This window comes from Echiichthys vipera, assembly GCF_963691815.1.
Source record: "Echiichthys vipera genome assembly, chromosome: 14".
Lineage (NCBI taxonomy): Eukaryota > Metazoa > Chordata > Actinopteri > Perciformes > Trachinidae > Echiichthys > Echiichthys vipera.
In genome coordinates, this window is record NC_139839.1 from 810105 (window position 1) to 838025 (window position 27921).

A 27921-nucleotide genomic window follows, 5' to 3' on the forward strand; every position below is an offset into this window, starting at 1 on the left:
TATGACGCAATAAGGAAATGTACACATCGTTAATGCACAGTGCATTCTGGGAACATTCAAAAACGAGGACACGAGAAGCACAAGTAATAGAAAATGTTAATAAACAGTGGGAGCCTCCATCGTGTACGTATAGCAACAAAACCACACCATTAAGAGGACTGTAGTGATGAGCACACTTCAAACATTAACTTCACTGCAGCAGATCATTTCAGTTTGACTTGGTGCAAACAGGAACGTCCGTCCGTCCTTCAGTCCAGCCGATGAAGCCGTGCACTTTCAGGCACGTGCACAACAAGCTGCACATGTATAAGGTAAGATATTTACAACGTAAACTATTGACCGTAGACGACGTCATTACTTCCATCCAGAGATTAAGCGACCTTCTGAATAATAAGACGCGGCTGAAGAGGAAAGGGTTCACTTCAGAGTGCAGAAAGGTCTTTAAAACAACTCCTTAAGTATGTTGAACTTAAACTTAAGACAGTTTTGAAGGAGAGACTTTGACACGTGTTTGATGGGAGGTGAAGGATAATATACCCATGAAGAAAAGCCTTCAATGCACCAACTTGAAGTCTGTTCACACAGAATTACACTTACTTCTAGTGGTAAACATAAAAACTCCAGGTTGGTTCTGTCCCTTAAGTTTCTGCCTCCTCAACAACACAAAAAACACGACTTTTATTGTGAACGTGACGCGGTTCGACGCAACAACAAACAGGCCGGATCGAGGGAAAGGGAAAGAAAAAACCTCATGTGTCTCCATAGGGTGCTTTCTATTATGTAGTCAGACACTTAGGATTAGATTTCACATCTGCAGTGCTCAACACTGGACCAATGTTTACTCACTCATACATTAAAAGGGTCCAGGTTAAAAAAAATACCTGAGTTTCCCTTTAATCACTAATGAAAACCATCATTAATCACCTCTATTGTGTTTGTGTGGAGGCAGAAAACTCAAAACATGGACAATCTTCATGAATAGAGGGAACTAATCTGGGTGAACCAACCCTTTAACAGGAGCAGCTCTAAACATAGAAAAGGTATTTGTACCGCAGACATTTTGACAGTGTTCACCACAGTGTTCAGATCACAGGTGTGACTAAAAAACTGCATTTAGCTGCTTCAGTTTCACTCTTAGTATTGTGCATGCGGGCTGACAGCTGTGCTCTACCTGCTGTGTCAAAATGTCTGTTGTGGAAAAAGAGCCTGGTCACAAACTGAGGTGCAACTTTCTCAACTGCTGGATTCAGTGTCTGAAACCTCCGCGCCCACACTGTCCGCGGCAGATGTTGAAGCTAAAAAACACCTGCTTGGACACGGTTACAGAGTCAGATCTGCTCAGTCTACGGAAACGAAAGCAGCAGCAGCAATTTCATAATATGTGTGATTCAGTGATCATCTAACCTTTTCAAATGTCACGCGGAAACAGACATGGTGGTTTGCTGCTGCCGCTGTTCTTACGAGGGAACACATTTACATAAATTACCAGAAACGAGCTCTTAACAAGCTGCGCCTCGGGAACTAAGACTGAAGTGGATAAAGTCTTGCAGGGCGAGGGGGTGAAGGAAGTCGAGTAGGTGTCGAAACCAAAGCCCAGACTGATTGAGCGTAACATCAACAGCAGGCCGTTATAAAACACTAAGCTCTTATTGACAGGCTGCGGATTATATACAGTGTATCCTCTTGCACTCAGGCTGTAGACTAAAGCTTGTACACGCTGGCTGTGCTGATTAAACTTAATTAAAGTGACTCAATAACCTGCAGCTCAGGTAAAATGCAATGCTTCAGGTTTGCAAAATAAAAAGCACGCCAACAGAGATTCAGTCATTTCACAAGCGGCTGTTTTCCTCTGAAGTGTTGACTGAACTGGCCACGAGTGAACTCACAGAACGTACATCCCTTAGTATTATTATTATTATTATTATTATAATTATGCAACACAAGGTCAAGAAATACGGTGAAAGGCCAATCTTTCACGGTGAAAACACTGAAATGTCGGGCCGGTTTCACTCTATTCACACAATATTAAGGACATTGATTCATTACTGTTGTCGTCCAATCCTGAAAATATTCAGGACATCATCTTCATGCACAATCAGCCGATTTCTACTCTACAGGTGTGATGTGTAAGAGAGAGCGATGCGCGTCGTCTCCAGGCCGTTATCGCATCGCCGAGTGGCCGCAGACGGTAAATTAAGCAGCGGGTTTCAGAGGGAATCACCTATCGGCGGGCAGACTCATGTCATCAGACAGAAGCTGCTCTCCTGGAAGAAGGAAGAGGAGGAATAACTTACAGAAACAAAAGTGTGTGTGCAAAAGTTTAAATCCACATACTGTGAGGTGGTTGACACAATACAAAGACACGTAAACACCTGCATGCTCCCAAAACAAGAGGAGAGTACACAGCGGCTGAGACGAGCATCACAGTTAGAGTAGATGATAGCAAAGGGAAATTTGACTTCCTGTTATATGTTAAGAGCGTAGAGCCTTGAAAGAAGGAGGCTGTTGTACAACAATGAGACAGTAATTATCTCATCTCATCTCATCTCATCTTCAGCCTCTGATCCGGGGTCGGGTCTCAGGGGCAGCAGCTTTAGCAGGGGACCCCAAACTTCCCTTTCCCGGGCCACATTAACCAGCTCTAACTGGGGGATCCTGAGGCGTTCCCAGGCCAGTGTGGAGATCTAATCTCTCCACCTGGTCCTGGGTCTTCCCCGAGGCCTCCTCCCAGCTGGACGTGCCTGGAACACCTCCCTAGGGAGGCGCCCAGGGTTCATCCTTACCAGATGATCCTGAACCACCTCAACTGGCTCCTTTCAACACTAAGGAGCAGCTGCTCTACTCCGAGTTCCTCACGGATGCTGAACTTCTCCCCCTCTCTCTAAGGGAGACTCCTGACCCCCTCCTGAGGAAACCCATTTCGGCCGCTTGTACTCGCGACCTCGTTCTTTCGGTCATGACCCAGCTTTCATGACCACAGGTGAGGGTAGGAACATAGATTGACCGGTAGATCGAGAGCTTTTCCTTCCTCAGCTCTCTTTTGGTCACAACGGTGCGGTAGAGCGACTGCAACACCGCCCCCGCTGCTCCGATTCTCCGGCCAAACGCACGCTCCATCGTCCCCTCACTCGTGAACATGATCCCGAGGTACTTGAACTCCTTCACTTGGGGTCAGGACTCATTCCCTACCTGGAGACAGTAATTAGCAGATTTTAAAAGGTGCTGTCCTAATAGTTGTTACACTGTGTTTGGGGATACACAGATTACATTTCTTGTCCACCAACCCAACATTCATTTTGCTTTTTTTTATAGAAATAAGGTTGATTTATTTCTTTAAAGCAACCACGTAAAAGTGTCTGCTCCTCGCTCCGTACAGCAGCAGATCACCAGGTGGTAAATTTCACTCAAAACGTTAAACAAACAAAACGAGGATTTGGTTCCTTTCTGAATATTTCTCTGTCTCTGTACATGTCCCACGTCTCTACAGGAATGCTGCCATTTGTATATGATGATGATGGAAATTAATAAAAGCGAAAGATCACATATATTAAAAAAAAAGTGGAGCACGTAGTAATGAAACCACAGATTATAATCATCTAACTCGCCTCTGTGGAGCTTTTGAACATTTGCATAACAGCAGTTTCCCATTTTCAGGAAATTGGATCAAAATGAATAAAACTGACCAGTGTAACTTTAATGTTTCATATCAGTGTCGCCGCTCTCCTTTCAGGCAGACAGCCGGGCGTCAGTCTGGGATTCTGGTCCTTAGTTTAGAAACCAACGCTCTAATTGAGTCTCACAGTTCTCCAAGATTTCACCACGTTTGTCTGATGATTGTCATCCTCGTCTGGGGCCGCCCCAAACGTACACACAGACTTTTACTGTTCCTGTTTGACCTCCTCCGTCTGTGTGTTTGTGTTATTATGTGTTGTGTGTGTGTGTTTGTTACCTGTGCAGGGAGGAGTCTGGTTGTCGTAGCGAGAGTTGTTGCTCTGCAGAGCCTCGTCCTCAGTGTCGCTGTCGCTGCTCGTTGCTGCCACCAGGACAGACGGCGACGGATCTACAGAGGAGATGAGACCGTCAGACCCGTGCGAACATCCACTGAACATCGGGATCCAAAAGTAACTTAATCACAGTTTGGTCCTCAGGGGACTCAAGATCTGCACAGTGTTGTTTCACAGCTCCCTCGCGGATGTTACACACACGTTAAAGTGATTGTTATTAACATCTCTTAAAAGAAGTCAGAGGATTAGAATGAGTCATTTAAAGCAAAAGCTTGACATTTGACTAAGCTGTGAACAACCAGCAGAGACTCTAGCCAAGAAAAAGTCCAGTACACGACAGCCCGTAAAACAGCAAAATTACATTTTTATAATTCGGTTTTTGTACGTAACAAAAAACATACAACCAGTCTTCGTGCTAAGCTAACCGGCTGCCTTTCGTCACTGCTGCACATGCTAAACAAACAAACAAACAAATCCTTCCTGAGGATAAACAGACCTTCGTTTGACTGTGGCTGTGAAGAGGGTCCCTCCAGCAAGGAATGATGGGAGTTTCCTGAGCTTTCAGATTCACATTCCAAAATGGCTGCCCTGCAGGTAGAGAGAGAGTCTTTGTGAGAAGCAGAAACACAAGAGACGAGAAGAGTTTTCCTGTGTACGAGTCACTGAGACGCACCCTAGGGTCCGACTGCCACAGTTCTTGCTGGCAGTCATGTAGCTTGATCCCCCCAGGGAGAAGATGTCATCCCTGGATCCCGAGGCCCCGTACAGCTGCTGCTCCAGAGAGTACTGCTGCTTGCAGGTTGAGGCCTGCTGCTCTGATGAGGAGCTGCAGAGAGACACGAGTGGGCCCTGGGTGGTGTCAGCGTTCAGCACTCCTGCGGCAGAGACAGAAAAAGAGTTACATGCTGGGAAAACACGAGTCTTTGTTTTTCAGTTCGAAACCAAGTGGGTGTTCAGACCCGAAAGCAGACCTGCGTTAAAAACATGCAAGGGGCTGCGTGGGTGGAGTCGTGTTGGCTCACATACCAGTGAGACAATGAAATACAATCCCTCAAGCTGCAGGAATACCGTAGATCCACGAGGCTGAGGGCTTATGCGCCTGAATGCACTGAACATACCTTTATACACTATTTACATCAAGCAAAATACTGACCCTCTGCACCTCCCAGCCCCTCTTTAAGATGCAGGCTGAGCTCTGCGGCCACGTCTGTTCCTCTCAGGTCCTTCTCCATCTCCTCTGGACTCCTCCTCTTCACCACCAGGGAGCTGCTGCTGTCCAGGACAGGAGACAGAGATTTCCTGGCTGCAGAGAAACACAGAGACAAATGTGTAACTGGCTCGGATCAGATATGGCTCTGGAGGGAAGATCGGTTGGCGGTACATGTTTGTTTGTCTGGAGGCTGACGGATATCATTTATTAACTGGAATTTTACAGACGGGGTTCTGTTAAAATGTGGAAATAGAAGAGGTGGGATATGCACACAGCTCCTTAAATCCTTTTTTAAAGACAGAAAACAAGCACTAATTTCTTTTTTAAAGAAAGATTATGAGAATTTTGGAGACTTTTCAGCTTGTGTACATGAAATAACACTGAAACACACTGTAGTTGTTGAGCAGCTTAACACTATCAGCAGCGTAGCAGTCCTCACCGGGGCGGCAGGGTCTGGATCGAGCTGCAGCTGCTCTCCCCAGCAGGTCCAGCTCGCCGGGCTTACGACAAGCTGACAACTCTGAATCAGCGTGGTGAGAGGGTACCTCCTCCACACTGAAACCCCCCGATGGGCCAGGCCTGGGCTCGCCGTTCCCCCGAGCCTCCAGCACTTGACTCTTGACGTCAGACATCTTGCTGCGGACCTCAGCCATCTGAGCCTTGAGGCGGATCAGGACCCCCGAGTCCGGAGGCGAACGTCGCACCACCTGAGGCCGCCGCTCGCGGTCTTTCCTAGAGTGATGATGAGCTGGACGAAGAACGAACGAGAAAAAAGGAACGAGACATGAGAACAGCTGAAGAAAGCAATCGAAACTGCTCAGTCTTCTCCAGTCACTTCTCAGGTAAGGTGCTCAAAGACACCTGGCTTTTAAAATGAGCTCAAAGTACATAAATATCATAAAAATCAAGAACACAACCAGTCACTGTTCTTCAGGTGTACGGTGCTTATTCCATTTTTATGAACGGCTCATTGCAGAGGTGGAATACAGTCTCAAAAATATATAAAATAAACATCTCTTTCAAAATGAATCCAAGACAAAAGGAAGTGACCCTCATAAATGCCACGTACATTAAAGGCATTTGAATTTTGCACAAGCCCTTCAGTGTGCCTCAGATTGCCAGATTCCACCTATGCAATGAGCCCGTTACAAGATGGAATAAGTCTAATCGAGCCATCGCTGATGTCGGAGATGAGAAATGAAAAGCCGAGTGTGCGTTCACAGACCTTGGCTGTGCAGCAAAGAGACAGGAGGCCGAGGCTGGAGGCCCCACAGAGACTCCACGGTGCTGCGCTCCTTCAGATCCAGCAGCTGGATCAGGATGACCGGGTCGATCTCCAGGAGGCTGTTACCGCCTGCACCAACAGCTCCACCAGCCGCAGCTCCGCTAACACCGCCACTGCGAGCGGCGGCGGCGCTGCGATGTAAGGCGCACAGGGAAATGGAGCTGGGTCCGCCTGCAGAGGACAGAGTTTATGTGGTTGTGCTTCTCTTTAGGGACGGTAATAATCCAGGACAGACAGAGAATGTGTCTCTCATAAAAGACTTATTGGTGCACCAGAGTACTGAGATGCATGCAGCCAGATGTTGACTGTAAACATCTTTATTAAGAGAAAGTCGAACACAGTTGCAACTTAAACATATATTAAACACATATTAATAAAATATATAGGATAAACACTTATGATAAAGTAATAACTTTATTTGTAGACCTATATTCTTACTAGTTCATTTATTTTAAGTGCAGATTTTTGGATAATTTTCCCTAAAAAACACAAAAACAATATTCCTTCTATACAGTTTACATGGCCAATGAAAATGAATATAACAATAATATTCCTGTTTAAATGCAGCTGTGTGTGGAGGACCCAGCTTCTCTCTTTCATTCCTTAAACCACCTTCTTTAACAAAACAAACAAAAATATACATGTACATATTGTTCATATCCAAAAAACAGTTCAAGTAAAAAAGCCTGTGAATGTTCTCATGTGTCCAGGTCGTCGTTCTCCTCAAAGCAATTTCAGTCCAAAGCAACTGGACTTGGTTATTTGTCTAGGAAGACGTTTCACCTCTCATCCAAGAGGCTTCATCAGTTCATGTACGCATCTGACCAGGACCAGGACCAGGACCAGGACCAGGACCAGGACCAGGCTGGGACTGGACCAGGACCAGGACCAGGACCAGGCTGGGACTGGTCAGATGTGTACATGAACTGATGAAGCCTCTTGGATGAGAGGTGAAACGTCTTCCTAGACAAACAACCAAGTCCAGTTGCTTTGGACTGAAATTGCTTTGAGGTTCAAGTAAAAAGTGTTAAAAGTAAATGTGTAAGAGGCAGTAATCTGTTGAAAATTGTGGCAAAAACACAGATTAAGACCCATATTCTGCATGTGCTTTATACATGTCTAAAGAATGCTTCCAAGACCTTAACAATAATCTGCATATCCCACATGTATGAATCAGAAAACGCTATATTCAAAATATCCAAACCGAAGATGCTGCCGGCATTTTTGAGCGGAGAGGATCTTTAACTATAAAATAAACACGACACTGTGGCAGGTTTTTGCTGAGCTTGACTCTGACATTGAGTGAAAACACACACACACACACACACACATCCCCCACACATGTACACATACAAGACACCAAGTGTTTCTATATCAGCACGCTGCAAAGAGGGGAACAGTGCACCAACAGTGACTCATCCTCTTCATGCCTTTTCAACACCAACACAGTCAAAAAAAACTGAAGGAGCTGCTCGGAGGCGCACTATCGTATCACTGCGTGCTGCTTGTACAGCTGCCAGACTACACAAATAGATTTGATGCCGTAAATTCTCACATAGCGAGGCTCTTATTTGCCTTAGCTGAGGAGAGAGCGAGGCCTTTATTTGAGGCAGGACATCAAATGTTTGAAGGTTACATTTTTTCTGGATGTGTTTGGGTTTAAAAAGAAGTCCCTTCGGGCTCTGGGACATTTGTTATTTACTGTGTTCTGATTTTTCGAGAACCGGCAGATCAAACACTTTTCAATTCCCTTCAAGAATTTATTGAGAAACCAGATTAGCCTGAAGAGTTTCTCCGAACAGCGGCTTGAGAAATGTTCAAAGGCAACAAAGATCGTTTCCAGAATATTTGGTCACTTCAATCAATTACGTTTGTCAATGACTGGAAAATGAGTCTCTAAATTTTCAGGATTTCCAGGAACGTGGGAACCCTGAAAGCGCGCACTTCCAAGAGTTTGTGGAGCCAAAAGGTCAGCTGACTTTTTTTACATACATTTTACAAACTCACGCTTATTTACGCGCACGGTACCGAAGGGGCAACCAAGCGTTTCACCGCACAATGTAGAGATACAGTACGTTGAAAATGCGACAAATAAAAACCTTGAAACTCGATGCGTCCTGGAGATTAGGCTACATTCTCCACAGGTCACCAGCAGCAGTGACACAGACTGCAGAGCAGCAGGAATCGGTCATTCCACATCAAAAATACATTATTTACCAAATGACAAATGGCAAAACAACGCTGTCGTACATTTTGGGCTGCATGCTGAGGGCAGCAGGTCACATTATTCATAATTCATGTCACGCAGGCTCTTGAGGTTATGCGGATATGGAAAGGATTATTTGGGCTTCATTCCTGTGACCCATATCCAAACTTTCACTGAAGGTTGTGAGATAAAGTGCGTGCTAACAAACAGAAGAAGGACGGCTCTCCTCTGACCTACTCCCTACACAAGAGCCGTAAAAATGGTCAAGTGTGGGATTTACCATCTCATCTCATCTTCATCCGCTTATCCGGGGTCGGGTCGCGGGGGCAGCAGCTCCAGCAGGGGACCCCAAACTTCCCTTTCCCGGGCCACATTAACCAGCTCTAACTGGGGGATCCTGAGGCGTTCCCAGGCCAGTGTGGAGATCTAATCTCTCCACCTGGTCCTGGGTCTTCCCAGAGGCCTCCTCCCAGCTGGACGTGCCTGGAACACCTCCCTAGGGAGGCGCCCAGGGTTCATCCTTACCAGATGATCCTGAACCACCTCAACTGGCTCCTTTCAACACAAAGGAGCAGCGGCTCTACTCCGAGTTCCTCACGGATGCTGAACTTCTCCCCCTCTCTCTAAGGGAGACTCCAGACCCCCTCCTGAGGAAACACATTTCGGCCGCTTGTACTCGCGACCTCGTTCTTTCGGTCATGACCCAACTTTCATGACCACAGGTGAGGGTAGGAACGAAGATTGACCGGTAGATCCAGAGCTTTGCCTTCCGGCTCAGCTCTCTTTTCGTCACAACGGTGCGGTAGAGCGACTGCAACACCGCCCCCGCTGCTCCGATTCTCCGGCCAAACTCACGCTCCATCGTCCCCTCACTCGTGAACATGATCCCGAGGTCCTTGAACTCCTTCACTTGGGGTAAGGACTCATTTACCATAAATAATTAATTCTATATTTGGTGTTTGAATTATACCTGCAGCTCCAGCCAAGTCATCAGGAAGCTCTCCTTCTTCTGTCTCCAGGTTCCCAATGAAGTCTACGTCATTCTCTCCTGACCTGTGCAGATATACACAAAAATCATTTATTACAGGCAGACAAGTGCAAGATGACCCCTCTCTGTATTACTTACTGTATTACTGTATTAAGAAGCTGAGGCCCACAACAAAGTGTGAAGTATCTGAGTTTCTGGAACTTTAAAGCAATTCTTACTGTTCTGGCATTTTTACACTTAACTTTTGTAATCTTAAAAAGCTCCTAATAAGCGTAATACACACTTGAATGTAAAAGAAATCCACCAGGTGTTGAAACTCATCAGTAATAAATTCTCACATATTTCTGCTAAAAGTCTGACAAATCGTTTTATTCGGTCCTAATAAAATGATTTGCCGAGCTTCCTGCCTGTCATCGCTTCAGCTTCCCCTCCAGTTGCCTCCCGCTGTCACCTCTCTGCAGAGCGACAGAGCAACAGATAACAGGTAGAGCGGTCTGTGAGAGAGCGCGAGGAACGGCGAAGAACTGATGCGTCAAGAGGCGATGGTGGAGGCTAATGCAGCTTCATCCGGAGCTATAAAGAGATGAGATGTTTGCAGAGTTTCTGCTGGACAGGTCCTTTTAGTTTGACTGATCCTAGAAAGCAGAATTACATGTGATAACGCTGCATCCAGATGCTATCAGTTATAAGTTCGCATAGTTCTGTAATACTGTGTTATTTGTGTAAGGAATTGGTAGTGGTATTCAGCGGTAGTGTAAACAAACCAGCCTATTCACTTGCGCTGCTCACTTTCTCTCCGCATGTCTCGGGGGAGACGGGATCGTCAGAGAAGTGCTGTGTGACATGCCAGAAGTGTAAGAACTGCTTTAAGAGAAGGTGAGAAGTTCTCCTCACATTGTCTCCTCGTCGATGTCGTTCTCCTCGGTGTTGCTGGTGGCCGTGGAGCTCCCCGAGGTGCTGCTGCCGTCCAGCGGGTTCACCTCCTCCTCGGTCAGACAGTCCACCTCCAAGTCACCGTCCGACAGCTCCTGAACAACAGAGGCACCTGTGATCACACTGCGCTTGAGGTAGAGAGATCTTACAGAGGAACATTTCAATGTTAGGGACGCCCAGAGCCAATCCTCAGGATCAGGGTCGGGCCGATCAAACCATGGCTACATCGCGTCCAGCGGCTTTTAGGGGTCGTCTGCCAGTCCCTCACAGTCTTTTGTTCGACTTTCCAATTTTTCCATGTAGAACTATTCATAAGACGTCCTACGTACCTTATCATTTTAGTAGTAATAAAACAACTACCTACTATCTTCTCTTGATGTCTCTTAACCCCTGCAGTATGTTACTTCCTTACGTTAGAGTCATCAAGCTGCGTCCTCTCTTCTTCGTCGCCTTTTTTAATGTTGGTCAAAGTGGTCTGGATGTCATCGTCGCTCTTCACCGAGCGGGGGTCTCTTTCGGAGGCTGCGGTGCCCGCGGCGAGCCTCATGTCGGGGGGTGAGGAGCTCCGTGACGTCTGACGGCGAAAGAGCTCGATGGCCAACCTCTGAAATCAGAAATAATAATTAATATACAGACGCACTTTTGGGTGCAGAACATCTGTGACTGATGATTTCACTGAAAACACACGGTACCTCTTTGAGGTTGTTGATCTGCTGGATGTAGCCGCTCTGAGCCGACTCCAGCTGGCTGATGTACCAGTACTGATCTCTGCACTTCTGGAAAAAGGTGGGCGAGCGAACCTGGTAGCTGTGCGGCACACACATGAAAACACGCCGTTAGCCTCTGGCAACAGAACTGCTCTGCTGGTGAGCATGCCGCTCTCCAGAGAGTGTGAGTGTGAGTGTGAGTGTGTGTGTGTGTGTGTGTGTGTGTGTGTGTGTGTTTGTGAGCCCACCGGAGGACCAGTGTGTCGGTCTGCATGTTCAGGTAGCCCTCGCTGGCCAGAAGGTCCAGTCTGAAGAAGCGGTTGTAGCCCCAGCATTCACCGACCTCAAAGTCAGAGGCAAACTCCCGAATGATGTTCTTGGTCGGGTCACTGGACGCCTGATGGACCATCTCCACACGGTACTCATACCTACACAAAACCAGGACATCGTATGACTACACAACGGAAAATGAGTGACGAGAAGTGGGGGATCCAGGAGTTTTGTAACATTTTCTACTGAAAACTTTGAGACTTTCTCATAAATTCTGCTGAACCCTCTTTTTTCCCAGGTGGGCTAAAAATATTTTCCTGCTTCTGGTTTTCATCTTAGAGACACACAAATACGGCAGACACAGTTTTGGTCATCGTCCGTAAATCCCATAAAAAAACAAAAACAACAAAAGGTGTTTTAACAATGAAGAGCCGGCCTGGTCCGCATATTCAGACAGATCACCGGCCTGATTTATTCCCCCTATGTTCCGGCTCTGACCCTTTACACATATTTGGCGGCTTAATTTCCATGTAGCTCGAGTTTTGCTGCTCGCTGGCACATTGGGCGGAGGTGTCAATGACGTGAACTGTTGTGCGACCCACAGCCGGGAGTTTTAAACACAGGAAACAGCTGATCACAGGAACGAGAGACAGCAAGTCATCACCTGGTCATCACTTCAACCGCGACAGAAAAATATCAACCGTATATGTTACATAACCTATTTTTTTAACTTTAACCTATTTAAAACTTCTCGTTTTTCTTATTGTTGTTTTGAAAATGACACTGGTGTTACAGGGCGAACTCCTTCACACGCAGATGCTGTACGTCACACGTTGTGCTTCACGTCACGTCACATGTTTACGCTGATATCCCAGAAAGACCGCTTTTGGGAAAAGAGGAATATTAGACCTCGGTTTCACAAAGACAGGACGGCAGATTTACGCCTTTGCCTGGACGCAAATGTGACTTTTCCGTATAAAAAAGCTGCAGTAAAGACATTTTAAAGCATTTAATTTAACTTTACCTCAGACTTGAATAGAAACAAAGACTGTAGAGAAAGATTTAAAGGAGATTTATAAAGAAATGATTCTTACTTTGACGTTTCAGGGAGTCCAGCGGACAGTTCCAGGAACACAGACAGGTAGTTTCCACGGACCACACCGTTACCGTCCTGAGGAAGAACATTACAAGAGTTACTAACCAGGTCCGGTACATAAACACTGTTGTGGTCTAAAAAGTATTCATAACGGCACTGTAGACACAAATTAAGCACACGCTCGTTGTGAACAGTGAAGTCAGGCTTTAAAAAACATCATCAGAAGAGAAACTCACGGGGTAGACTTTGAGCCTCCAGCAGAGTCCAGATATCTGCAGAGGAGGACTGTAGACCGGGTCGGCCCGCTGCCTCAGGGTGCTACAAACACACACACACACACACACACACACACGGTGTATTCATCCTATAAACTGTGCTCTTTTGATGTACTATCTTTTGGGGGCACTGCTGGAGTCCTTCAGGTTTAAGTCTTAACTTCCAAGTGGGCCAAGCTTTTAAAAATGCGTTCAGCAGTGGGAGGACGCGCTTCACACTGCTCCTCACTGCTCCTCACCCTCCTTTTCCTCATGGTGATCTATTTTGGTTATTTCAGGTACACAGACACTACTCTGTGTGTTAAACAAACGGCATGAAATATTACTGTTAAACTAGTATAACTAATAATGATAACGGGGCGACTGTGGCACAGTGGAAGAGTGGATCGTCCTCCATTACAGAGATTGGCTGTTCGATCCCCTGCTCCCCCTGGTCCACATGTGTCAGTGTCCTTGGGCAAGACACTGAACCCTGAATTGCTCCCTGTGCTGCACATGGGTGTGTAAATGTGGTGTGCATGGTCAGATTAGATGGTCTGTAGATGTCCACTGCATCAGTGTGAATGTCTGTGTGAACGGGTGAATGTGACAAACACTGTGAAAGCACCTTGAGTGGTCAGAAGATTAGAAAGGTGTTATAGAAGTACAAGTCCAAGTCCATAAAGACACATTTATAAGAATATTATCTGGAACATTTGCTCAAAAATCTGATTTACCTTTCATCAAACACAGGATCCTCCTACAGACCTTCACTAGAACTAAAAGCCCTGGGCGTTAACAGACTAATTTGCATTATTAATACATTTTATTCTATGTTGTATTATAATGGTCCATGGGAGTGTATACACTTGGGAAAACGTAGATATTAACATGCTCATGAATATGCATCAACAGGGCAATAGGTCTAAACATTACTTTATGTTATCGACTAAAAACGGAAGTCAAGATTATTAATTATAAAGTGGGGAGAAGGGGCAGTTTTAAATAAGCATACACCCTTTTACTACTTCCTTAAGGACATGTTAACTTCTCTTATTTCTTTCCTTTTCTCACGTTTGAAATTAAAACACTTAACCTAACTCCTTCTTGTTGCAAGTTTCCAGCAGCGTAGCGCACGAGTTTGACGTCATTGTTTTGCAATGTGCACATTTCAGGAAAACACGACTTAATTCATAAAAAAGGAGGAATTGAAAAGCTCGGAGTCATACGAATCCTGTGGATCGGACCATTTGTAGACGAATCACATCCCTCTTAGTAGAAGAAGTAGTAGTAGAAGTAGTAGTAGCAGCAGTAGTATTACTAGAAGTAGTAGTAGTAGTAGGAGTAGTAGAAGAAGTAGTAGTAGTAAAAGTAGCAGTAGTAGTAGTAGTAGTAGTAGTGGTAGTAGTAGTAGTAGTAGAAGTATTAGTTGAAGTAGTAGTAGAAGTAGTAGGAGTAGTAGAAGTAGTAGTAGTAGTAGTAGTAGAAGTATTAGTTGAAGTAGTAGTAGAAGTAGTAGGAGTAGTAGAAGTAGTAGTAGTAGTAGCTGCAGTAGTAGAAGTAGTAGTAGAAGTACTAGTAGTAGTTGTAGTAGAAGTAGCAGCAGCAGCAGCAGTAGTAGCAGTAGAAGTAGTGGTAGAAGTAGTAGTAGAAGTACTAGTAGTAGTTGTAGTAGAAGTAGGAGCAGCAGCAGCAGTAGTAGCAGTAGAAGTAGTGGTAGAAGTAGTAGTAGAAGTACTAGTAGTAGTTGTAGTAGAAGTAGGAGCAGCAGCAGCAGTAGTAGCAGTAGAAGTAGTGGTAGAAGTAGCAGCAGTAGTCGTAGTAGAAGAAGTAGTAGTAGTAGTAGTAGTAGTAGAAGTATTAAAAGTAGTAGTAGAAGTAGTAGTAGAAGTAGTAGTAGTAGTAGTAGTAGAAGTATTAAAAGTAGTAGTAGTAGTAGTAGTAGAAGTAGTAGGAGTAGTAGTAGTAGTAGTAGTAGAAGTAGCAGCAGTAGTCGTAGTAGAAGAAGTATTAAAAGTAGTAGTAGAAATAGCAGCAGTAGCAGTAGTAGTCGTAGTAGTAGAAGTAGTATTAGTAGTAGAAGTAGTAGTAGTAGTAGTAGTAGTAGTAGTAGGAGTAGTAGAAGTAGTATTAGTAGTAGAAGTAGTAGTAGTAGTAGTAGTAGTAGGAGTAGTAGAAGTAGTAGTAGTAGTAGTAGTAGTAGAAGAAGTATTAAAAGTAGTAGTAGAAATAGCAGCAGTAGCAGTAGTAGTCGTAGTAGTAGAAGTAGTATTAGTAGTAGAAGTAGTAGTAGTAGTAGTAGTAGTAGTAGTAGTAGAAGTAGTATTAGTAGTAGAAGTAGCAGCAGTAGTAGTAGTAGTAGTAGAAGTAGCAGCAGTAGTCGTAGTAGAAGAAGTAGCAGTAGTAGTAGTAGAAGTATTAAAAGTGGTAGTAGTCGTAGTAGTAGAAGTAGCAGCAGCAGTAGAGGTTAACTAACTGTTTCATTTTGAAATTTCAGTGGTTTCTGAAGCTCAAAGTATGCAGATGTAGGAGTCGCAGTGTCAGCATTCACTCAATTGTTATAAAGCCAGAAGAGTTTATAGCTGTTGAGTGACTGACTGTCAATAGCACTGAGGTTTTTAAGTGTCTGCTGCTGCAGCGACTGCTAAATGCAACCAAAGAGGAGGATTTACCTGAAGTTGACGAGAACAAAAGTGCTGGAGTCGTAGGCAGGAACCAGCTCGCTGAAAGAACACCAAAGAAGGTCGATTACACACACGCTGAATGAGGATTGTTTTTGGACATTTCAGTCTAAAAACAGAAACATTAAATCAGATTTAGCGGATCACCTGGTGAAATCTGGAGGGACCGGCGTGGTGACGAAGGACTGCATGGGTTTCCGGTGGACCTGCTGGAACATGAGCAGGATCTCCGGGCTCTTAGAGATGAGTTCACTCTTACTGCAGGAGTGAAGCTGCTCAACACAGAGACAAACAAAAAGATATCATGTTCATTCATTCATTTTCAACCACTTGTCCCTGTCGGGGTCGTGGGGGGTGGGGGGACTGAAGCCGATCCCAGCTGATATCGGGTGTGAGGCGGAACAGTCCGTATCAGCCTGGTTATTCTAGCCCTGTACTTAAAAGGCTTCTTATATCGTCCACTGATCGTCTAATGAGCTGCCACACTTGTCAGTAGGTCCACCTGGAGGACGAGAAGCTGAGCACACTTGAGAAATTTCTTAGTTTTGTATTAAATCAGCTTCATAAGTAGCTAATTTCCAGTGCGAAGGCCACCAGATCATAGTAAATGGTAAATGGACTTTGATGGCAGTGGACATCTACAGACCATCTAATCTAACCATTCACACCACATTTACACACCCATGCGCAGCACGGGGAGCAATTCAGGGTTCAGTGTCTTGCCCAAGGACACTTCGACAAGTGGACCAGGGGGAGATGGGGATCGAACCACCAATCTCTCGAACAGAGGACGACCCACTCTGCCACCAAGCCACAGCCGCCCCATCATAGTTCTACTGTCGCCAAAAATACCATAATTTGGCATTAAAAATAGTTAAACAGCTGTTTTACTATTAAAATATAGAATCTGATGATTGTTTTGATGGAGGGGATTTAAGATGCACCTTCAAATATAACACTACACCACAACACCGCCCTTATAAATGTACCGTATAGTGTTGAATCACCTGACACCACTTACAAACAACACCAACAGCTCAGTGAATGGAGGCTTTGACAAACCTGATGCTCCACCTCCTGCAGGAGAGACTCCAGCAGCTCCGTCTCCTGGGTCAAGGACGTCTTCTGGCCTGTTGGGAAAACATTTCTATTTTCAGTGTGCTGAATGTCAGCGCTGATGGAGGCTGCGGAGTGTGTGCAGTATGTGGGCGCTGAGTGCGTGCATGCATTCACTCAGTCCGGATAAATATTTCAGCAGTATGTTGCCCCGTAGCTATAAAAAAAGAAATGCCTCTCACGGCTTTCAGAAGGGCTCTTTGTCGGGTTTAAATGTCAGCTTTACACACATTTAAGGTGTCCTGCATCAACGGGAGTATTTTGTTTTGCAGACATTGAATACGTAATACTGCTGGCATCATAAAGCTGTAAAATAATATCTCATCGCTTTATTCAGACTGAGGGTGCAAAGGGTCGGTAACATCTTCGAAAAAGATTTTCCAAGGGAAGTTAAACTTTTAATTTTGCACCATTTAAATATAAAAATAGTACCTCCAGGACATTTTACGTTTTCTCTCAGATTACATGAATACTTTGCAGGGTGGACAGGTTTTCCAGGAGGCGTGGGAACCGTGGAAAGGGTGAATAAAGCCTGAGCAGTTAACCCCTACATTTACATTTTCACCAGCTGACAGCGGGCGTGAGGCGGGGTCCACCCTGGACAGGACGCCAGTCTATCACAGGACACATAGAGACGAACAGAGACAGACAACCATTCACACCTACGGGTGATTTAGAGTCATCAATGAACCCAACACCTGCACGTCTTTGGACTGTGGGAGGAAACCGGAGAACCCGGAGAAAACCCACGCACACACGGGGACAACATGCAACCTCCACACAGAAGGGCCCCAGCCGGGATTCAAACCCACGCACACACGGGGACAACATGCAGACTCCACACAGAAGGGCCTTTTCCTGTTAATTCCTATGTAAAGTTGTTATTTTTGACATGACAGGACATTTACGCAAAGAGCCACATTCTCACGCAGTATTTGATTTGATCCATACCCTTAACCTAGTTATATATATTTGGGATTATTTATATTTTGCATTTAAGAAATCTTTTCATTGACATTTATTATTATTATATATCTTTTCTACTTTGTACTGCAACCGCTGCACAACATTTTGTATCCTGGGGTGAACACATGTCTCTAATTTCCTCTTTTTTCATGTAAAGAATACTTTGCCCTTTAATTACTCTTTAGTCAGAGTGTTTCCTAGTTTATTAAACTGATTGTCTCTTCTTTGAGTGAAGGAGATGATGCTGAACGTGAAAAATGTATTAATGTGATGTTCATCAAGCGAACAAATGTTTAATGTTGCTCCGTTTATTGTGCCGCTGGAGCTTTTTGTGCAGCCTGTTGCAGCAGCTCTTGCTCTAAATGCGGCTTTTTTCCTTTTTTGAAAAGCTTAATTAAACTTGCTTTTCACTTTTTTTGTGTTTACTGTTAATTCATTGTTATACCTGTACATAGTCTATTACTGTATTTTGTTTTGTTGCATCGGTTATTGATGCTTTGTTGTTTGCACCATCGTCTTTTGCTGCTGTAGCAATGTAAACTTCCTGACTGTGGGACTAAATAAGGGTTATCAATGTTGAGATTTAAAGGTCTAATAAAGACACTTATAAAGGCAGAATCCACACAGCTGCTCTGTGACAGCTGCTCTGTGTCCAGGAGGAGTCTTACCCATGAGGGTGATGAGTTTGTTCTTGAGCTGGTTGTCCAAACGAGCGATCATCATCTCCACGGCGTTTCGGATCTCTCGGACTCGCTCGTCCTTCGCTCCCCTGACAGCCTCCACGTTCCTCTCCTGACCCCATGACACACACACACACACACACACACACACACAAGCTGACCAACATGTGCCATTTCAACACTGCAGCTTCACTTCAGTCAGTGGACCTCAACTGAAATATCACCGTGATGGCGCCATCTAGTGGATTTCAGCAGTAATCTTCAAATACGACCTGAATTCTTAAAGATTTATGCAAAATAAAAATTAAACTAATTTACTAATTTACCGTAAGAAAAACTTGTTTCACTCAATAATCATGATGGTTTGATCTCAGTGTATTTGGAATATGATGATAGAGGAATCAGCTGAAATGAAAATAAACTCTTCTCTTCACCATATATGTTTATTTTTTAGATCTGATTCGTTTCTGCGTATTTAACCGTTCATTAGTCGCCATGTTTGTCGCCTGAAAGCTGCCTCAGAGTATTAATGTAGGTCGCTGTAACCTTCTAACTGTTATGATCCAGCCCTATCGTGGAGTCATATCCAGCTGCTGCAATTACATTAAACAAAGTTGCAGAACGAACTGCAACCTCCTCCAGGTTAAAGTGTTAAAGTTTAACCCGATGAAACATTTATTTATTAGTGAGTTAATTAATTAACTAATAAATGATTATGATTAAATTGATGAGGATCTTTTTCATTTCAGCAATAAGTCGCCCTGTGTTTTGTTTGAGGTCACCACAAACTTGATTCCAATTTTGGGTATTAATGATTTACACTTTGAAATAAAGTGTTAATAAAAAAATAAGGCCATTATTCTTTGTGTGTGTGTTTAGGGAACACCATTCGCCACAATGACAGTATCACTTCACCCATTCAGATTTCATTGTTCATCGTTTGAACTAAGTATTTGGGTAGAAAATGATCTGTAAATAAACAATGTTATCATCCAGTTGTGTGGGTGGCGCTGTCGTAAAAACCAGGGTGCTGCAACTGTGGTGCTGCGGGACACTCTGTGCAGAGGGTGGCGCTGCAGGACAGCTCATAAATCGTCCAAAGATATAAAAGGTTTCATCCTCATGCGCCCAGAAAATGTCATGCCACTGGTCTTTTAGATTTTCTCGTATAAACGCGAGCCCTCACCACTTCCTGCACCAGACTGATGAGCTCCATGAGGCGGCGGCGGAGCTTGGCGACCTCCTCCTTCACTTTGGTCACGTGCTGCTCGTAAATCTCCACCAGAGGCTTGAAGGTGTGGCCGCCGTGCTGGACACAACAAAAACATCAAATCTGTCTCTGGCTCCAGTTTCTCCAATGTGCTTGTGATGAAAATGACATATTTTAGAAGGTTGGTCTGACAAAGCGAGTTGTGTAAAGACATTATGTCCTTAGGAAGCGTTTTACAGACCAAACCCTTTATCGATTAATTGAATGAACAATCTGCAGATTACCGTATTTTCTTCACTATAAAATCCTAAAATCCTTCACATGTCTCAAAAGCCGACAGTGCGGCTTATAACCCGGTGCTCCTTATATATGGACCAATATTGAGCCACAACAGGTCTCCAGCTACGGTGAGCAGCCGCCGACTCTATTTTCCCCGTAGAAGAAGTAACGCGCGGTGCATGTTGAGATATACGACTGCGTGAAGCGTGCCGTTTCATTTCCATGTGTGTGTTTGTGTAAAGAGCCCAAAATGGCTCCTGTTAAGAGACACGCTTACGACGCAGAGTTTACACTCAAGGCCATTAGTCACGCAGTAGAACACGGGAATAGAGCAGCAGCCAGAGAGTTGAACATGAACCAATCAATGGTGCCGAAGTGGAGGAAGCAACAAGACGACCTCCCCTGACTGTGTTGTTGACGTTCCCTTTAGCGCAGCTCCATCTAATGGATGCAGAACGTAACCCCAGCCTCCACTGTAGCGTCTGTTCTATGCACCTTATAACGTGGTGCGCCTTATAGTGCGGAAAATACGGGAATCAGTTATGATGCAAACTGTAATTTATAAAGAAAGTGAAACGTTACCATGCCTCCCCACAGAGCACACTGGTGGCAGATGCATTTCTTACAGGTCCAACAGAAAACGCTCAGCTTCTCGTGGTGGTTCTCACACCTGCAGAGGAACAATCACCAGCGCTGAGTCACTGAGTTTATCAAAGTTCATCAAACCCAAAGTTTAATAATCTTCAGAGTTTTGCAGAAACATCACCACTAACACTCTGTTTGTGTGTAGTAGGGCCGGGCGATACGGCCTAAAAACTAAAATCCCTGAATTTTTTCACACCAGATCTGATTTTAATCTATTTTCTTTTAAAACTACTAAAGTCAAAATAATTATTTCAAATGTTTTTATTGAGATAATAAAAAATATAAAATAAAATATAGAGATAAAGTTACAAACCTTCAGTTTCACTTCATATGTAAAATATGAATAAAAGGTTACTCTATTCTCATCTCATCTTCAACCGCTTATCCTTTATCCTTATCATTAACCAGCTCTAACTGGGGGATCCTGAGGCGTTCCCAGGCCAGTGAGGAGATCTAATCTCTCCACTTGGTCCTGGGTCTTCCCCGAGGCCTCCTCCCAGCTGGACGTGCCCAGGGGGCGTCCTTGCTAGATGCCCAAACCGTCTCAACTGGCTCCTTAAGAAATAAAGTGCAAATTTAGCTTTAAAAGAAAAATAATGGAGCTGCGGGGACGTAAGCGGAGAGAGAGCAGAAGATTACCTTTTTTTTACCCAAGTTAAAAAGGAAAAATTGATTTTTGTCCAAACAAATAAATCAAATTTCGATTTAAAATCAATTAATCTGCCGGCCCTAGTATGTAGTGTCCTTCTCTTTGAGTTTACTAAGCACCTGAAGGCATCACACAGAGGAGAATCCAACTTCTACAGCAGAATCGCTCATTCAGAAGATCAGACGGCTGCAGGTGTGTTTCCACCTCAAAACCCTGAACTCTTTAGAGGAATTGTTGTTTTAGCACCAAACTAACAAACATGAAAGAAAAATCATCTGCAGCTTTGTGGTTAAAATCTGATCTGATCCTGGGAAGCAAACATTTCAGCTGGGAGGAGGCCTCGGGGAAGACCCAGGACCAGGTGGAGAGATTAGATCTCCACACTGGCCTGGGAATGCCTCAGGATCCCCCAGTTAGAGCTGGTTTATGTGGCCAGGGAAAGGGAAGTTTGGGGTCCCCTGCTGGAGCTGCTGCCCCTGAGACCTGATCCAGGATCAGAGGCTGAAGATGAGATGAGATAAAGTAAACATTTTAGGAGTAGCAGGAGGTGCTCACTTGTCCTTGTCGTTGTCCTCATGCTTGGTGAGGTTGCAGAGCTGCAGGGTGTCCAGCTGCTGGGTGACCTCCTCCGCCCAGCGACAGTTGACCAGCTCCCTCAGCTGGAGTGGAGCCCTGCGTGTTGACGTGCGAACATTATAACAACTCACCACACGTCAAATACTTTACATCAAAAAATTGTAGTCGTTTTTTTTTTTTGTGTGTAAACAAATTGAACGTGATGTCCTCTAGATACATTTCTATGTATTAACACGTCTTTATCACATACTCGTTGGGAGACTCTTCGTCTTCGTCTCTGTAGCTTTAGTATTACAGGAGCCCATTTAACAGTGAAAGCTTCTGTCCCGAGTTGGAGTTTGGCTGAAATACTCTACATCAAATCTACATTTTTTACCCTTCCTTGTGACACAAATAATAATTTCTATTTCCCATTTCTGTTTTGTTTTGAAAGTGTTTTCAATTAGCAGATGTGTGTTTGCAGGCGCTTACCGGCAGTGTGGACACTGGGCTCGCTGCTCCGTCAGCCAACGCTGTCAAACCAGAGCACAGTTAAATGATAATTGCACCGAAATAAAACTACTGAAAACATGCTGCCAGTGTCAAATACACATGATTCTACTAAGGATACAGCTGCAATAATCCATAGTTTTACTATCAGCAACAAATTGATGCATGTGCAGCCAAAGTCTGATATATTATTCCTCTGTGTCATAGAGCATTGTTGTCCAAAAGCTATTAAAAAATCAATAATCATATGCATAAGTTATCGTTTTTTGTTTTTGTGTGTGATACCAGGATTTACCACTGATAGCAGAATACAGAGCGGTGCAGTGAGGGAGGACATTTTCGGGTGGACACAGACTTACTCGTATGCAGCTGAAGCAGCAAAGTTTGGAGCAGTGCGGGCAGAGACGAGCATCTCTCAGCTTCTCCATGCAGATGAAGCAGCGAAACACCTCAGCGATGCTCTGCACGGAGACAGGAGAGAGATGAAAAAAGGCGTGAGAAGAGAAGAGAAATCACCACAGGGCTAAATCAACGTCACTCAGATAGTGTCGACAAAAACAGCATACATTTCACAAAGATCACTACTGTACAGTTGTGCCTGAAATGGAGAATAAAACTTCACTTACAATATAATTTTTATGCAGATGACAGAGCCTTGTATCTAAGCTATGTCTACACTACAGCCTACAGACATGTCTGCATCAGTGCTGATAAGAAGACATGTTTTATTCTGTATATCTATCTTCCAGCTATCCATACACATTTTGTCTCAAAATGATGATCATCTATTACTACATTGTTGCCTCCTTTACAATTTTAAAGCAGCACCAGCAGCAGCCTTCAGTCATTGGCTTCGGTCACCAGAGGTCAGAGCACATCGGGTCATCACATTTTAGTATATTAGCATACAATGGCCCCACTCTGTTGTCTGAATCAATGCTTGACCTTTGACTTCTCTGTTGCTGCCTCTACAGCCATCACAGCTCTCGATCAGGCTTCATCATCCAGCTGATGTTCTGGCCTGATGTGTGTGATACATACCTCAACACTTTGTTCATCCATTTCAGCCACTTTGAAGTTCGGGATCTCAGGGACGAATCAAGGAAGTTGCAGCCGGTGGTCTTAAAAGAGAAGCATTGTTAAAATAAACTGGCATTCATTGTGCTATAAGCTAAAGTATCTCAGGGTTCACACTTTTTTCTTTGACATATCTGATATTTAAGTCACTGGGGAAGAGAGACACACAAATGTGCCACTGTGCTGCTGAGTAGAGACTACACTGTACTAAGGAGGCGAGGAAGAGACACGAGGAAGAGACACGAGGAAGAGACACGAGGAAGAGACACGAGGAAGAGACACGAGGAAGAGACGCGAGGAAAAGACACGAGGAAGTGGCACGAGGAAGTGGCACGAGGAGAGACGCGAGGAAGAGACACGAGGAAGAGACACGAGGAAGAGACACGAGGAAGAGACACGAGGAGAGACACAAGGAGAGACACGAGGAGAGACACGAGGAAGAGACACGAGGAAGAGACACGAGGAGAGACACGAGGAAAAGACACGAGGAAGAGACACGAGGAGAGACGCGAGGAGAGACGCGAGGAAAAGACACGAGGAAGTGGCACGAGGAAGAGACACAAGGAAGAGACACGAGGAGGAGACACGAGGAGAGACCCGAGGAAGAGACACGAGGAGAGACCCGAGGAAGAGACACGAGGAGAGACCCGAGGAAGAGACACGAGGAAGAGACACGAGGAAGAGACACAAGGAGGAGACACGAGGAGGAGACACGAGGAGGAGACACGAGGAGGAGACACGAGGAGAGACACGAGGAAGAGACACGAGGAAGAGACACGAGGAAGAGACACGAGGAGAGACACGAGGAAGAGACATGAGGAAGAGACACGAGGAGAGACACGAGGAAGAGACACGAGGAGAGACACGAGGAAGAGACACGATGAAGAGACACGAGGAGGAGACACGAGGAAGAGACACGAGGAAGAGACACGAGGAGAGACACGAGGAGAGACACGAGGAGAGACACGAGGAAGAGACACGAGGGAGAGACACGAGGAAGAGACACGAGGAAGAGACACGAGGAAGAGACACGAGGAGAGACACGAGGAGGAGACACGAGGAAGAGACACGAGGAAGAGACACGAGGAAGAGACACGAGGAGAGACACGAGGAGGAGACACGAGGAAGAGACACGAGGAGAGACACGAGGAGAGACACGAGGAGAGACACGAGGAAGAGACACGAGGAGAGACACGAGGAAGAGACACGAGGAGAGACACGAGGGAGAGACACGAGGGAGAGACACGAGGAAGAGACACGAGGAAGAGACAGTGGGGAAAAGACACGAGGAAGAGACACGAGGAGAGACACGAGGAAGAGACACGAGGAAGAGACACGAGGAAGAGACACGAGGAAGAGACACGAGGAAGAGACACAAGGAAGAGACACGAGGAAGAGACACGAGGAGAGACACGAGGAGAGACACGAGGAGAGACACGAGGAGAGACACGAGGAGAGACACGAGGAGAGACACGAGGAAGAGACACGAGGAGGAGACACGAGGAGAGACCCGAGGAGAGACACGAGGAAGAGACACGAGGAGAGACCCGAGGAAGAGACACGAGGAGAGACCCGAGGAAGAGACACAAGGAAGAGACACGAGGAAGAGACACAAGGAGGAGACACGAGGAGGAGACACGAGGAGAGACACGAGGAGGAGACACGAGGAGGAGACACGAGGAGAGACACGAGGAAGAGACACGAGGAAGAGACACGAGGAAGAGACACGAGGAGAGACACGAGGAAGAGACACGAGGAAGAGACACGAGGAGAGACACGAGGAAGAGACACGAGGAAGAGACACGAGGAAGAGACACGAGGAAGAGACACGAGGAGGAGACACGAGGAAGAGACACGAGGAAGAGACACGAGGAGAGACACGAGGAGAGACACGAGGAGAGACACGAGGAAGAGACACGAGGGAGAGACACGAGGAAGAGACACGAGGAAGAGACACGAGGAGAGACACGAGGAGGAGACACGAGGAAGAGACACGAGGAGAGACACGAGGAGAGACACGAGGAGAGACACGAGGAAGAGACACGAGGAGAGACACGAGGAGAGACACGAGGAAGAGACACGAGGAGAGACACGAGGAGAGACACGAGGAGAGACACGAGGAGAGACACGAGGAAGAGACACGAGGGAGAGACACGAGGGAGAGACACGAGGAAGAGACACGAGGAAGAGACACGAGGAGAGACACGAGGAGGAGACACGAGGAAGAGACACGAGGAGAGACACGAGGAGAGACACGAGGAGAGACACGAGGAAGAGACACGAGGAGAGACACGAGGAGAGACACGAGGAAGAGACACGAGGAGAGACACGAGGAGAGACACGAGGAGAGACACGAGGAAGAGACACGAGGAGAGACACGAGGAAGAGACACGAGGAGAGACACGAGGAAGAGACACGAGGAAGAGACACGAGGAAGAGACACGAGGAGGAGACACGAGGAAGAGACACGAGGAAGAGACACGAGGAAGAGACACGAGGAAGAGACACGAGGAGGAGACACGAGGAAGAGACACGAGGAGGAGACACGAGGAAGAGACACGAGGAGGAGACACGAGGAAGAGACACGAGGAAGAGACACGAGGAAGAGACACGAGGAAGAGACACGAGGAAGAGACACGAGGAAGAGACACGAGGAGGAGACACGAGGAAGAGACACGAGAAGAGACACGAGGAAGAGACATGAGGAGAAGACACGAGGAGGAGACACGAGGAGAGACACGAGGAGAGACACGAGGAAGAGACACGAGGAAGAGACACGAGGAAGAGACACGAGGAGAGACACGAGGAAGAGACACGAGGAGAGACATGAGGAAGAGACACGAGGAGAGACACGAGGGAGAGACACGAGGGAGAGACACGAGGAAGAGACACGAGGAAGAGACACGAGGAGAGACACAAGGAGAGACACGAGGAAGAGACACGAGGAAGAGACAGTGGGGAAAAGACACGAGGAAGAGACACGAGGAGAGACACGAGGAGGAGACACGAGGAAGAGACACGAGGAAGAGACACGAGGAGAGACACGAGGAGAGACACGAGGAAGAGACACGAGGAAGAGACACGAGGAAGAGACACGAGGAGAGACACGAGGAGAGACCCGAGGAAGAGACACGAGGAAGAGACACGAGGAAGAGACACGAGGAAGAGACACGAGGAAGAGACACGAGGAGAGACACGAGGAGAGACACGAGGAAGAGACACGAGGAGAGACACGAGGAGAGACCCGAGGAAGAGACACGAGGAAGAGACATGAGGAAGAGACACGAGGAGGAGACACGAGGAAGAGACACGAGGAAGAGACACGAGGAAGAGACACGAGGAAGAGACACGAGGAGAGACACGAGGAAGTGGCACGAGGAAGAGACACAAGGAGAGACACGAGGAAGAGACACGAGGAGAGACACGAGGAAGAGACACGAGGAGAGACACGAGGAGAGACACGAGGAGAGACATGAGGAAGAGACACGAGGAGAGACACGAGGGAGAGACACGAGGGAGAGACACGAGGAAGAGACACGAGGAGAGACGCGAGGAGAGAGTCGTCGAGGCATTTCACAAAATGAGATATCTGCGCTTCAGATCCGTCATTTTAAAGCCAGGTCAATTAAATGCGATGGGGGCAAAGATGCCATAGTTTGTATATTCCAAAAATAATGTTTCCTTTGCTTAACTCCTATAATTTCTACTATTCATAACACTCTGGTATATTAACGTCCATAACTTGTAAGTCATATTCACATAACTATAGACATTATTACAGTTAATGTTAATTCGGTGGTTGCTTGCATCCCTGTGTCTGTTTATATTTCAGTCTGTCTCTCCCCTTAAACAGTTACAATACTTTAACAGTTAATATTGTTGTTGTTTGCATTTCTGGGATTGTCTGTTTGTGAATTTTTTTTTATGATTTTGTCCCAAATCAAAATTAAAATCCCACAAATAAAATTGAACTAAAGTGAATTAACAAGGAGGGTTTTTGTTGCCATTGTGTGCACCCAATTGCTGGATGAATATACTGTAAATGGATAATATAATTATCATTATTATAGATAGTGCGACTTGCTGCTGATCATGGGGGAATTGTTGGGTCTCTGTAAATCATAAATAAGTCACAGTGTGGTCCAGACCTACTCTATATGTAAAAAGCCTTGAGACTGTCAATAAAATAAAGGTTCATCACAAGTAGCTTGTGCAAAACAGCATATCCAACATTTAAAAAAGGCCCAGCATCAACTGACACACTGACAGCAAACTAACCTCACATCTATCTTTATATACTTATTAAACCTATAATGATAAATCAGCGGGCTCAGCCTCCATAAGCAGATAATTTGTATATTTGTGATGCTAGTTAGCTTGCTAGTGTTAGCAGGGTGGCTCACTTACCTTCACAGAGACTCGGTTTCGTCTGTCACACCTGACAAAAAAGGCTAAAAACTACATTATATATCCGAGCACACAGCGGCAGGTGTGGTCTCCGCAGGTTCAGCTGCCATGAAACACCATAAAAGACCATTTAAAGGCAGAAGTTTCGCTTAAAAACAGGTTTTCTGCCTCTAAATTGAAGATGTAGCAGCGG

General features: G+C 45.5%; 1 protein-coding gene across 2 annotated transcripts; it reads right to left on the reverse strand.

The window, feature by feature from the left end:
• Positions 1 to 27900, reverse strand: trim37 (tripartite motif containing 37). 2 transcript variants are annotated; one of them, XM_083926682.1, is made up of 25 exons: positions 27729 to 27900; positions 23286 to 23365; positions 22604 to 22705; positions 22227 to 22267; positions 21735 to 21851; positions 20468 to 20555; positions 19583 to 19705; positions 18385 to 18508; positions 16697 to 16764; positions 15782 to 15906; positions 15626 to 15676; positions 12936 to 13017; positions 12698 to 12774; positions 11582 to 11761; positions 11319 to 11433; positions 11039 to 11230; positions 10588 to 10721; positions 9676 to 9758; positions 6440 to 6670; positions 5654 to 5962; positions 5158 to 5307; positions 4678 to 4879; positions 4501 to 4592; positions 3950 to 4060; positions 1 to 2264 (listed from the first exon to the last, which is right to left on the reverse strand). In XM_083926682.1, the coding sequence occupies exons 2-25, from the start codon at positions 23304 to 23306 to the stop codon at positions 2218 to 2220; spliced, it is 2865 nt and encodes a 954-aa protein (XP_083782808.1). In that variant the 5' UTR covers positions 23307 to 23365; positions 27729 to 27900; the 3' UTR covers positions 1 to 2217. The 2 variants fall into 2 exon arrangements, 1 of the variants encoding a protein (XP_083782808.1); XR_014593477.1 differs by lacking the exons at positions 1 to 2264; positions 3950 to 4060; positions 4501 to 4592 and having other exon boundaries at positions 4742 to 4879; positions 5158 to 5303.
• Positions 27901 to 27921: the final 21 nt, after the last annotated feature.

Bases quoted from the DNA above. Each gene is read 5' to 3' on its own strand.
- trim37 (XM_083926682.1), bottom strand. From the start codon at position 23,306: ATGGATGAACAAAGTGTTGAG. The intron at 15,677-15,781 runs GTGATCCGCTAA...GTGTTCTTTCAG, and splicing joins GTCCCTCCAGATTTCACCAG to CGAGCTGGTTCCTGCCTACG. The intron at 9,759-10,587 runs GTGAGGAGAACT...ATATCTGCACAG, and splicing joins GACATCGACGAGGAGACAAT to GTCAGGAGAGAATGACGTAG.